Below are 13024 nucleotides of genomic sequence, written 5' to 3'. Positions count from 1 at the left end.
GAAAATGCAGAATATGTTCACGGCTGATTTCAGTTCATTTGTGCCATCACCACTATGTTAGCGATGCACCGCTGTTTCTCGCTGGACATGTTTTGTTCGTACCGGACGCATCTCGAACTTCTCCAAACTGCTTAGAATTCTGGGTAAGTAGCTAGAAAAGTATGCATTGGTAGCACTGGGCCGTTAGTATGTCAATCCCTTAGCAACCACCTTAGACGCTAGACCTTTATGATGTCATTGTGTCGACTGTTTCTGTAAGCTGTGGAGAGTACTGTGGATTCACCTCCAGACTTCATACCTTACTTCCTGATCAGATGACCTGATCTTTGGTCCGCTGTCCACTATTACCAAACCCAATAAAGCGTCCTCATCATTGACTTCACTGGCCTGTCCTGTAGTGTTGTGAATCTTCTCATCATCATCATCATCTTCACGTTAGCGCAGGAGACAGCAGGGTGTCGCACTCAAAGCAGACCCATTCAAGAACCCCGACAGTGGTTATTCTAAATGTTTTATTAATCTATCAAATTAAATAAACATATAATACAATGTCTGATTATAATAAAGCCTATTATCAACATTATTAAATACAGTATTTTTTTTTGTGTGTGTTGTTGTGGTGAAGTATCTGGCAGCATCAACGTAATTCGAATTTCGTCTTCAAGTGCGTAGAGAAGTCCCACCCCGAAAAGAAACCCGTCTTCAATAGATACTGTGTACTAATAGGAGCTTGCAAGGCTGTCTAGTCCAGAGAACATTCTCCCCCTCCCTTCCCTGACTACTGTCACACAGGGCAAGTCTACAGTCTAGAACGTCACAGGAGTTTGTAGAACGTAAGCCGTCGTGAACTCCGGTCCTAGAAGTCCTGAATCGGTGCCGGCTTACGTTACGGAGTCCCCCGCCGACATTGGGCCAGAAGCCAATGTTTTTTTTTTTTTTGCTCTGTCTGGCAGTAGGGCTTCTGGGATTCTTGTGCAGCCAAATGTTCTGCTGGAGGACCGTCCCCCAGACCTGGGGCTGAAACTATTAAGATGGAAAGTTCGAACAGTTAGAGACAGCTACGCTTTATCGCACCGTTTCAGAACGTTTCAGAAATATTTAAATATAATAAAACAAAAATAGCAAGCTAATCATTATTATTGTAGCATTTATAATATGATAATAATAATAAATCTGGTAAATATACAAATGTTTGCAAAATAACTGAAGTTATTGATAATCCACCAGGAAAGATTGCTTCTTTGTCAAGCAGCTATTGCCAACTGTGGCCAAACAACTACTGAACAACGGCCAGCCGGCCATCGTTGTATACTACTGATATTTATTACATTTTAATATTTCTCCTAATATTTCAGCGTGCATTAATACAAAGTGATCCATTTTTGTGTTTTATGCATTTGATTTTTCAACAGACTATTGCTTTAATACGAACCACAAAAAGAGCAGCACTTACCGGTGGCAAGCCGGCTCTAGTGTGCGGAGGGGAACTGCCCGTGAGCGTTGATGGCCTGCTGAAGCTTTTCTTCTTTAGCTCTTCTGCTGTGGCAAAGCTGTGACCAAACAGACGTCCAAATGAAAGGATAACGGCTTTGTCATTCGTACATGGGGTGGACCGATATAGTGATCTCAAGGTCCCAGTAACACCAAAAGAGCAATTATTGCATAAATAAAATAATAGAATATAAAAAAGGGTAAACATAAAATGACCCCCCCCCCTCCCCCCGTACCGTTCTCTTCTCCATGAAGCTGGTGAGAAAATCGTCGATCTCTGTCTTTCCCTCCAGAAAGCTCTCGGCAGTCTCCTCCGACTCCTCTTCAGCCTGGTGGGCTGCGACCTTTAACCTGGCCTGCAGGGCGCTCAGGCTGCAGCTCTGACGGAGGAAAGAAAGCACGCAAATGTGTTTATTTATTTAATAAAGTTATTAAAAGTATAAAAATGTATAAATTACATTACTTTTTACTTTTTTTATTTTTATAAAACATAACATTACATGCTGAAATATATACAAATAAATGTAACATTCATTTATATACAAATATATATATACACACACAATACACATTTTGTAGGCCTATGTAGACAATAAAAAATATAAATTAATTAAAAATATGATTATTATTATTTTTTAAATATATATAATTTTTTATATTAAAACAAATATATATATATATATATATTATATATATATATAATAAAATATAAATATAGGTCTACATAGACAAGAATATATGGGTATGTTAAAAAATATGAAATACATTTATAATAAATCATATATGTTTTGTTTTTGTGGGTTTATATAGACAAGTTCAAATTCCTATTAGTTACTAGCAACCATTTATTTAATTGTTTTTGTAAATCTGTATGACAACGATTTTTCAATCAAAATGCTGTTTTATCAATGAACGAACAAGTCGTTATTAGTATTTAAATATTTGTGTAAAGTGTAAATGGTGCTTTTATCATTTCAGGTATTTATAATTTTGATATAACTGATATTTTCAATGTATAACTTATTACTGTTCCCTTAAAGGAGAAGTCACTACATAAAACAAATCTCTCAACCAATTTCCTATCAGAATTTACTGTTTCTCATCATGCAATAACTTCATCATCCAGCATTACATGTTACATCTGTAGAAAGTGCAGCCCTAACAGTATTTGGCCACGCTTTGCTTTTAACAGTAAAAAAAAAAAAAGGTAACAAAAATTACATTTACATTTTTTTAACTAATTATTAATATGGCAATTAAGCATCAGCTATGATTTCATGTTGTTTGACAGGTTTGGCCTAAAGGCTTGAATCAGCAGAGTCACAGAAAACAAACCACTCTTATGTGAAGAGAGAGGTGGTGGTGGTGGTGGTGGTGCTGCTGCTCCAGTCAGCACCAGGCCTGAGAATCCTGTCATACAAGAACAGGCTTCTGCTTTCAGTATTTCTCATTTCCCTATTGCCTGTCCAATAAAGGCCCGGCGGTGTGTGAAAAGGAAAGTGTGTGTGTGAGGATATGATACCTCACTGAGCTCGTGCTGTCTCTGCATCTTCGTCTGGAACGCTGACTTCATCTGGGTCAGCTGATCGTACTGTGAACACACACACACACACACACACACACACACACACACACACACACACACACACACACACGCGAAAACTCATGAGCAGTGAAACCAGTGACAAGTTCAGAAACTATTTGCTAGCATGGCCCACGCCCTGAAAAGCTCAAACCAGGAGGCGAACTCCTGGAACTTCGTAATAGATGTGTGAAGCAGCTCGACCCTGTTGCTGAGGTGAGCCTTAGAGAAGAAGGGTGGAGATGAGGGTGGATCTTAGTTCATTAAATTCAACAACTACGCAAATTCAAGCCCAAAAATCTTAACCCGAGACCCCAAACCTATTAGAAATAAAGCCAGTCTAGAAAAACTGCCCATTATTAGTGCTTTACTGGCTCCTCAGTGCTTGGGCCCCGACGGTTGCCGCTTGCGACATAAATGAAAGATGGATGCTCAGCTGTCATGGTCATCATTTGTGTTCTACACCAACTTCCTGCCAAAACTAGAGGTCAAACAAGCAAAGTAAAAACATCCCACTGGTCATCTGGGCTCTAATGGTGAACGGTGCTTGGACCCCGTTGATTGCCGCATGCCCATTTAACAGGAAGACGGACGTTCAGCTATAACAGCAATGCAGGGTGGATATCTGAGCTCTGATTGGCCCAGAAAAATGTTATACCGTCTGTGTGGGGTGGGTGAACAATAAGGTGATCTGCTGCGGGGTGTGTTTAGGGGGAGCAGCAGACCCCTCCGCCCAGCAATATAAATAAATCAATAAATTCCAAAATTGAAGCCATGACTATATTCTTCTATATTCTAACTCAAATTGGCTGATTTTGCTGAATGGTGTCAGGTTTGTTAGCATGTATGTACGGTGTGTGTGTGTGAGTGAGTGTGTGTATGGACTCACTTTGAAAAGCATTTCCTGTCTTTTTCCCTCCAGCTGAGGCTCGAGATGCAGGTTTTTTTCTGGATCAACACAAACATCAGTCATAAGAAATATGTAGCAACTATAATTAGTATGACAAATGTGTATCAGCTTTAAAAAAAACAAAAAAAAAACAAAAAACAAACAAACAAAAAAATATATATAATGAAATATATTTAAATAATATAAATTTAGCCTGCGTATATAGTAAAAAATATTAATACCTATAATAGTAATATTATTACTCAAGTATGATCAAATAAAAATTAATCAAAGATTTTCATTTTTCGGCAGCTTTGATTTTCTTCATAGGAGTTGACAGACTATGCATTAAAAAGTTTGTGGACACCCCTTCTAATGAATGCATTCAGCTTCTTTAAGCCGCACCTGCTGCTGACGCAGATGTGCAAATGCACACACAGCTCGTCTAGTCCCTGTAGAGAAGAAGTACTGCCAATAGAATAGGACTCTCTGGAGCAGATCAGCATCATGACCCTATTGACTCCATGCTGCCTAATAATGCCAGGCGTGGGCTAGTAGAGGGGTATAAAGCCCCCCAGCATTGAGGAGCTGTGTTTTCTGGAATGATGGTGGTGGAGTCTCCATCCAGTACTATTGAATGGGATGAGTTGAGTGGGGAGTTGGGGAAGATGAGGTGGGGTGGTGACCATCATCCAACATCCTGACCTCACTAACGCTAATGTTATTGAATTGAATGCAATGAACGAACAGGTGTCCAAATACTTTATGAAATCCATACTTTGTTGTGTATACACCTTGCTAAGTGATCTTTCAGCATTAGTTGAAATAATAATAATAATAATAATAATAATAATTAATAACCCCACTTACTGGCCATGGCAACAATACTGTTGACCAGGTCCTCTTTATCGGAGGAGACCTGCTTGAGCTGGGGCAGAGACGCAAAGAACTCCAACAGCACTTCGTCCTCATCATTCATGTCCTTCAGCTGGGACACACTGCAGGACGACGGGGACACCAGAGGAAAACAGATTAGCACAGGACGTCCATTTACTTTCTGACTGTAAGAGAGAGGGAGGGAGGGAGGGTGGGGGGCTCGAGGACTGTGGACTGGAGCTCCAGCAGGATGTGTGTTACGGTTGCTACCGGCCACAGGTGACCTTACCTCATCTCAGAAAGCCCTGGAAACGACTCTGGGACTTCGGGCATCTTGTAAATGTGCCCGTTCAATCCGGTCTGTAAAAGAGAGGCAGAGGGAAAGGGAGAGAGAGAGAGTCCAGGTTTATAGACCACAGTGTGTCATGATGAGATGACCGGGTGGAGGTTGGGGTGGAGGGAATGTCTACCCCTCTACAGGCAACAGGTTTACGTCCAAGTTCGATTGAAGTTCGGGTTCGATTAAAGCTGGCATGGGGGTCAAAATCCAGTACCCACCCTGCCTGCCCGCTCCACCAGCGCACCACGCCTAATTAGCCTAGGGCTCTAAGGATTAACAGAGGGGAAGAGATAAGGTATCAGACCACCATCAGACAAGGTGGAGGATACTCTGGTCTCTGTACCTGCGAGTCCGAGGTGGGCACGGGGAGCGGAAGATCCGTGATGAGCCCGTAAGATGGTGCTGGGGGGCGTGGCTGGGACTGCTGAAGGTCTACCCCCGAGGCCGGCGGCACCGGGGTGGGAACCATGGGCCGCTGGCCGTCCTGAGCCGGGAAGGCAGGGACAAAATGGAAGTTCTGGGCGGGGTACGGGGGCATGCCGGACGGCTTGTACATGCTGGAGGGAGAGAGAGAAAAAGAGAGAGAGAGAGAGAGAGAGTCTAGTGTTATTTAGAGTTCTCCTCAGATCAACACCTGGTTTGGTGGTAAATCAGGGCTTAATGATGGTAAATCAGGTGAGCTGCTGCTGCTGCTGCTGCTGCTGATGGAGGTGAACACATCCTCCACGCTGTGCTGGCTGGACTGGGGTCTGGCGTCCAGGAGAACCCTGGAGGAACCGAGCTCTGTTCTTCAGACTAGCTCACCGACAAGATCTCACTACTTTCTTTCTTCAGAATGAGAAGCTCTTGTTTCTCCTGTTTTCTGGATCTATGTCCTGAGGAGGATCTGGCTACTCACAAGGGGAAGGAGGGCGCTCCGGGCATCAGAACCGGCGGACTCTTCCAGAACTCATCCAGCAAGCTCTGGACTACTTTCCCGAGATCGGAGTGCATTCCAAACTAGACGGAGGCGAAAGCAGAGGAGAGAGAAGTGAGAAACCTTGTATTTCAACTTCTGAAGGTTTCTGGGTTTGAATTGTTGATATTTTTACGTTTTAATACGAATTTCACGTTACGGGGTTGCGTTACGGGGTTGCGGTTTCTAAAAGACGTACGTTAGTGATGAGGGGGCTGGTGACCACGGTCCCATTGTTGCTGTCCACTAAATGATGCCCCACTGGCGGATACACACTGACCAAGGGCTTTTCTTGAGGGAACTGTGGTGGAAGCAAACTTTAAAAAAAGAAGAAGAAGCACGGTTAGAAATCAGCAGCTATTAATTATTAATTATTATTTAATATCTTTAAATCAGATACGAGGAGCACAGCCGGACTTACATGTTGACGCTGATGGTCGAGTTGCCGACCGTGAAAGGAATCCTGTACTCCACATCTTTCTGGATCTCTGCAATACTGCAACACGCAGGACATACGTACGTCAGGGCACCATGATTTGGGGTCTAAGACCTCGACACCCATTAGCGGTGGAGGGGTACGTGCACATGCAGGGTGTTCTGAGGCTAAATAGCTACAGATGGTCCCTAACTAATTCTCCCCCGGTCTGAACGACTGTGTGGTTTACGACTCCACCACCGAACTGTGGCGAAATTGAGGAAGCTCGGTGGCATTCCCCTTTAGCCTTGCGCCAGTTTTGGGAAAGAGAAGCGAAAGACAGACAGAACTGGGTGTTAGGTGGCCCCTGAACTAGGAGCCAGCAGGCCTGGCCAGCACCAAATCTCCATCCAGACGGACATAATCTCCGCAGCCATGCTACTAAATTAAGCCTTGTCGTCAGCTCTGCCACGTTTTGGCCAGGTGGTTTAAGAAGGGATTGGGAGCCTTTCTGCAGGATGTCGATACAAACAGTGCAGAACTAATACTTTAATCTGAGGAACGGAGCTGGAAGGTAGCTGCTAATACTGTCTTCAGAGAAAGCCAGAGAACCAGCCCGGTCAGTACTGTGGTCAGTATTGTCCACCCTTGTAGAAAACGCTGAGTAACTAGCAGCTGGTTGGCCACCTGGCTTTCTCAGAAGACTGCATTACCAGCTACACTCCTCAGATTAAAGCCGTACTTAATAAACTGTCTGCAGGAAGAACTTCTGAAACCAAGAGAACAAATTGTTAAATCGAGGGAAGGGTTTGTGAAGAGGAAACGGGCTCTTAAATTGAGAGGAAAGTTAAATTAAGGAAATGATTTGTTAAATCAAGGGAACTATCTAATAAATCAAGGGAACAGATTATTAACCTGAATAGAGTATTCATTAAATCAAAGGGAACTAATTATTAAATTACGGTAACCGATTATTAAATTAAGGGAATGATCTAATAAACCAAGGGAACAATCTATTAAAATTAAGGAAACATATTATTAAACTGAATAGAGTTTTTTAAAATCTTGGGAAAAAATGATTAAATTAAGGGAACAATCTAATAAATCAAGGGAACAGTTTATTAAATGAAGGGAATGATTCAATAAATAAAGAGAACAGTTGATTAAACTGAGTAGAGTATTTAATAAATGAAGGGAACAGTTTATTAAATGAAGGGAACTGTTTATTAAATGAAGGGAACAGTTTATTAAATGAAGGGAACTGTTTATTAAATGAAGGGAACTGTTTATTAAATTAAGGGAACAGTTTAATAAATGAAGGGAACAGTTTAATAAATGAAGGGAACAGTTTAATAAATGAAGGGAACAGTTGATTAAACTGAGTAGAGTATTTAATAAGTGAACAGTTTAATAAATGAAGGGAACAGTTGATTAAATGAAGGGAACAGTTGATTAAACTGAGTAGAGTACTTAATAAGTGAACAGTTTAATAAATGAAGGGAACAGTTCATTTAATAAGTGAACAGTTCAATAAATGAAGGGAACAGTTCAATAAATGAAGGGAACAGTTGATTAAACTGAGTAGAGTATTTAATAAGTGAACAGTTTAATAAATGAAGGGAACAGTTCAATAAATGAAGGGAACAGTTCATTTAATAAGTGAACAGTTCAATAAATGAAGGGAACAGTTCAATAAATGAAGGGAACAGTTCAATAAATGAAGGGAACAGTTCATTTAATAAGTGAACAGTTCATTAAATGAAGGGAACAGTTCATTTAATAAGTGAACAGTTCAATAAATGAAGGGAACAGTTTAATAAATGAAGGGAACAGTTCAATAAATGAAGGGAACAGTTCATTTAATAAGTGAACAGTTCAATAAATGAAGGGAACAGTTCATTTAATAAGTGAACAGTTCATTAAATGAAGGGAACAGTTCATTTAATAAGTGAACAGTTCAATAAACGAAGGGAACAGTTCAATAAACGAAGGGAACAGTTCAATAAATGAAGGGAACAGTTTAATAAATGAAGGGAACAGTTGATTAAACTGAGTAGAGTATTTAATAAGTGAACAGTTTAATAAATGAAGGGAACAGTTGATTAAATGAAGGGAACAGTTCATTAAATGACTGATTCAGGGCCGATCCAGCAGCTACTGACTGACTGACCTCGGCTAACTGACCTCAGCTAAGTCCACTCACCTGGAGTGAGCAGCTCTCAGAGACTCGACCTGCCGCTGCCGCTGCTTCTGTAAGCTGTTGAGGGGAGGTGGGACTGCTCCTGAGCCCTTAGACAGGGGGAAGATCCAGTTCATCCTGCAGACAGAGAGGAACACAGACCCCGTCACCCGCCACAGCGGCGCGGCTCGGCTCGGCTCGGCTAAGCTAAGCTAGGCTAAGCTAAGCTAAGCTGGGAGCCTACCTGGCATCCGGTGACTGGCTGTTAGCGAACCTCCCTCACGAGCATGTTCACCTCACGGACCCTTCAGCACCTCCGGCCGCTCAGAACCGACGGACGGCGGCGGGTTTAACGCAGGGGTGTCGTCGTTTGGGCCGGGCTGGGCCGGGCCGGGCTGGGCTGAGCTGGGCTGGCTAACGCTGGCTAGCAGCAGCTCACGTAAACAAGCAGCCGCTTCTCCGAGCCGAGCGAGAAAGCTCTGCGCGCCACGTCATCGCGGGCTGCGCTCTACGTCATACGCCACTGAAACGTCACCGAAACGTCACTTAAAGGAGAAGTTCGGGTCTCAAATGAACGCCATCGATCTCCAAACCCAGAGGCTCTCAAACCAGCCGAGACATGTTGGATAGAAGCTGAAGCTGGAGTCCGCTTCAGTGGAGCAGGAGATGCTAAGCTAATGCTGCTAACAGACACTGGAGATGGACTGTCACCAACTGTAGCTAGCTAGCTAGCTCGCTAGGCATCGGGTATTTGTCACTGGCATTGATAACTAGCCGATTTCTCAGACACAGCCCATCTAGGCCTTTCTGTCCAAGATCACCATCATGTGCAACCTGGACCGGAACCAGGTTCTGGTTGGGCTCAAGTATGGAGGTCTCCCGGTAGTGATACGAGGGACGCTAACATCTCGGTGAGCTGTCCAGGCCGTCCTGCGTCCAGCTGGTCTTGATCGTCTAACAGCTGGTTTTACAGCATTTTGGTTCGGCGCGTACCGATTAGCATGCTAGCTTGAGGCTAGTGTGGCTCGGGCTAACATTAGCATTGTCCTAACGAGATCGTGATCTGCTGAATCAGTTGAATCAGTTCAGCTCTGAGAATCGAACCCCTACTGATCACACGCTGTTCATCCTGCTGACCACCAGGGGTCAGTAGTGTTCAGCAACTGCACCAACTGACCTGAAACTATAGAAATGATCCCTGAAAGTACGATCTTAGCCGCTCAGCTCGCCTGACAGGACTCCTCCATCTACTACACGCTACGCTCCACACTAACGCTAGCTGCTAGCTGCCAGCTGCCCCGCCTTCAGTTCGGCTAGTGTTAGCGTCGAACAGTACTTTTTATTACAGCGATTCTAATCTTACATTTATAGTTTTAATCAACTACTTTTCCTCATTATTATTATTTTAAATGTATTTCCTATTTTAAATAATTTCCTGTCCGCACTTCCTGTCCATTCCTGTGGACTTCCTGTGAAGCGCCATCAGTTGCAGCCCAAGTACTGCTCCATTCGAAAGCGAAATCTCGCAGGGGACGCATCCTCCCGAGGATGCATCAGGACATGACTTGTGTGGACTTGGCACTGTCCAATATCCCAGAATGCATTGCGCTGTACGGCGCGACTATCGTACAGCGTCCCACCAGTCTGAACTGGGCGTACTTTTACGTTTACCTTTACGTTGAAGCTCTTCAGCAGACGTTCTTCTCCAGAGCGACGTCCGAAGGGGCTAGTTTGTATTGGCTAGAATCCAAAAGATCGCTCTAAGCTTAGACGCTACTTCATACCGAAGTCAGTACGGCGTCCACAGGACTCAAGTACCAAGTTTTGTCTTCCGTGGATCTCGAAGGACGGCGGGTCGAGCCGGGCCGAACTTGAAGCTGGAGGGGCCGGTCCGTTCCTGGCCTTCCTGGCCGCCGCATTCTGGATCAATTAAGATACCTATGCTAACGCTAATATAGCGAATTACAGAAAGTGCGACAACGTGTGTAATATTCATTCATTCGTAAGTTTATTTCATATTTCACGTAGAATATAAACGGCAAGCTCTGAGATAGTATCAATATTTATTAGTGCAGATCGTGCAAATGTAACAACTGCATGGACGCTGGGATATGATAAATAACAAACGATATGATTGACAGCGTCGTACTTCGTAAGATTACTTCATAAACCACCATAAACACACAAACAACAAGCAAAAACACACCTACAGTCTTCTGGATCGTAACAGAGGAATGCGTACTTCATAGTGTCGTTAGCCTACGAGGGTCAACAGGACGGCGGAATCGCGAACCAATCGAGGCCATTTTTAAGCGACGCATTTCCTTTCCGAACTTGAGCGGCAAACAAACGGCGGACGTAGCCGTTTCTTAGCCGCGGCAGAGAATAACGAGTCAACATTTGATCTGTAACATGAAACCGACACACCGAAACCTCATTACTTCACTCTGGCGAAGTTAGCTCGCCGGTTAGCAAGCTAAAGGCTACACGGCTAACAACCCCAACAGAAACAGAGGCTGTACGTCAGAGTTCAAGAAAATTTGCAGACAGATGAAGTTTTTTTACATTTTTACCTCAGGATTGTTCAAAATCTGCCACGTTCGCACGGCTAGCTGATTAGCATAGTGATGCTAGCGTGTTAGTGTTAGTACAGTTCTTGTTTTTTTAATAAGGGAGCTACGTAGAAAGCTCAAACGTGGAATTACCGCAGATTAGCCAAACCAGAGCATGGCTAACGCACCTGCTGGTAACTTATCGTTATATGTAGTTCAGGCTAAATATAGTGTTAATGAAAAGTGCTGCAAATATAGCAAAACTTATATAAATATAAAGGTTGTGAAAGTAACCGTCACGTATAACTTCACTCCTAAAGTTTTTTAAGCAAGTAATTGTGCGTCCTTCACTCATTAGCCACCTCGTTTTTTAAAATAATTTATTTCCGATTTTTTTTATTACCCAATTTGGACGCCACCCCTCCAATCGACACCAGTGAGGCTGAAGACCAGCCACCGCAACGAAGCGAGGTGTTTTTTGGAGAGAGCGCCATCTACCCACTCTGGAGAGAGCAAGGCCAATTGTGCTCACTCAGGCTCCGGCTGCCGATGGCTAGCAGCATGACCGGGATTCGAGCCAGCGGTCCTCTGGTCACAGTGGCAGCGCCTTGTCCCGCTGGACCACTCGGGGCCACCTTCAATCTTTACCGTTTGATCCAGCAGCTTCACGTAATCTTTCCTTCAGTGCTGCAATGCTGCAATTGTTCTGGAATGAGAAATATACGCTAGCGTACGGCGGCTATACATCGGATTGTGCATAATTCGGTCAACCGTGAGCCCGGTTCGCACTCGTCCGGCGCGGCGAGGTGCTTACGATGAGAGAAGTAACTGGTAAAGGTTTGGGGAGGGGAGGGGGTATCCAGGCTAGCAATATCCAGGCTAGCAATTCAACGTCTTTTCCGATACATGCGAAGCCAGCCGAAGCACCGTGAGGAAAGCGCCGGGTCCCCAGCTCCACCAGCACCAGCTGACAGACGCCTGTGCCGGCCGAGGGCGCCACCTACCCACCCGGAGAGAGAGAGAGCGTGGCCGACTGCGCTCACTCTGACTGCGGCTGCTGATGGCAAAGTGGCTTGGCGGATCAGTTTTCGCTAATCAGCTAATCTACGCTAACTGGCATCTGTTTATCTGACAAACTAGCATGAGAAGGAAAGGCCTGGGGTAGAGGACAGAGACGGAGTAATGGTTTAGGAGCGTTGCTATGGTAACTGAGAGAGTCCCAGACGATCAGTACCGATACAAACTACAGGCTGTGTTAACTACCACAAGGGGGCGCTAGACGGCACCTTGCTGTAACTTGCGCGACTGTCTGTTCAAATGAAACGGTAACGAAAGTCGGATTCGTCTTTATTTATGGTTGTACCGTAGTCGTACCGTTCCTCCCCAGTAGCATCCTTAGCTTTGTTAGCTTACTAGCCTTCCTCAAGACGCCGCCGCCGTTACTTATCTGACAGGAAAACCGACAGATTCTCCAGCTAACATGTTGCTAAAAATCATGCTATTTTTTTTAGCTTTAGCCTTTCAACACCCGTGCTAGCATTATGGCTGCCGTTCCTGTTGTTTCTTGACATTTCCGGTCCGAGTTTTGACATTTCTGGCCTGAACCGAAGCCTAAAGCTGTAAAAGTGGCGGTTTTGATGCGACAAACTGACTGAAATCGAGGAAAACTCGCGCTAAACCAAAGCTAACCGAGCAACGCTGACGATCCTCTCTCGCCGAATGAGTGCGAACGGGGCTTCCGGTGC

General features: G+C 44.2%; 2 protein-coding genes across 2 annotated transcripts in view; both read right to left on the bottom strand.

The window, feature by feature from the left end:
• Positions 1-498: 498 nt before the first annotated feature.
• On the bottom strand, positions 499-9190 carry vps37a (VPS37A subunit of ESCRT-I). Its single transcript, XM_072670505.1, has 13 exons — positions 8972-9190; positions 8752-8865; positions 6555-6629; positions 6333-6450; positions 6077-6177; positions 5522-5735; positions 5128-5198; positions 4833-4960; positions 3963-4021; positions 3014-3082; positions 1728-1871; positions 1454-1550; positions 499-1023 (listed from the first exon to the last, which is right to left on the bottom strand). The coding sequence occupies exons 2-12, from the start codon at positions 8862-8864 to the stop codon at positions 1470-1472; spliced, it is 1173 nt and encodes a 390-aa protein (XP_072526606.1). The 5' UTR covers position 8865; positions 8972-9190; the 3' UTR covers positions 499-1023; positions 1454-1469.
• A 1528-nt stretch (positions 9191-10718) lies between these two features.
• The window catches only part of micu3a (mitochondrial calcium uptake family, member 3a), a 37325-nt gene continuing 35019 nt past the window's right edge, over positions 10719-13024 (bottom strand). Inside the window, exon 14 of the mRNA XM_072669767.1 lies at positions 10719-13024. This exon is cut by the window's right edge and continues 422 nt beyond it. The gene's annotated coding sequence lies outside the window, so the exon portion shown is untranslated.

The sequence above is a fragment of the Salminus brasiliensis genome, chromosome 24, assembly GCF_030463535.1.
Source record: "Salminus brasiliensis chromosome 24, fSalBra1.hap2, whole genome shotgun sequence".
In the NCBI taxonomy this organism is placed as follows: domain Eukaryota; kingdom Metazoa; phylum Chordata; class Actinopteri; order Characiformes; family Bryconidae; genus Salminus; species Salminus brasiliensis.
Note: the sequence above shows the minus strand (reverse complement) of the source record. Positions and strands in the feature narration are given on the sequence as shown.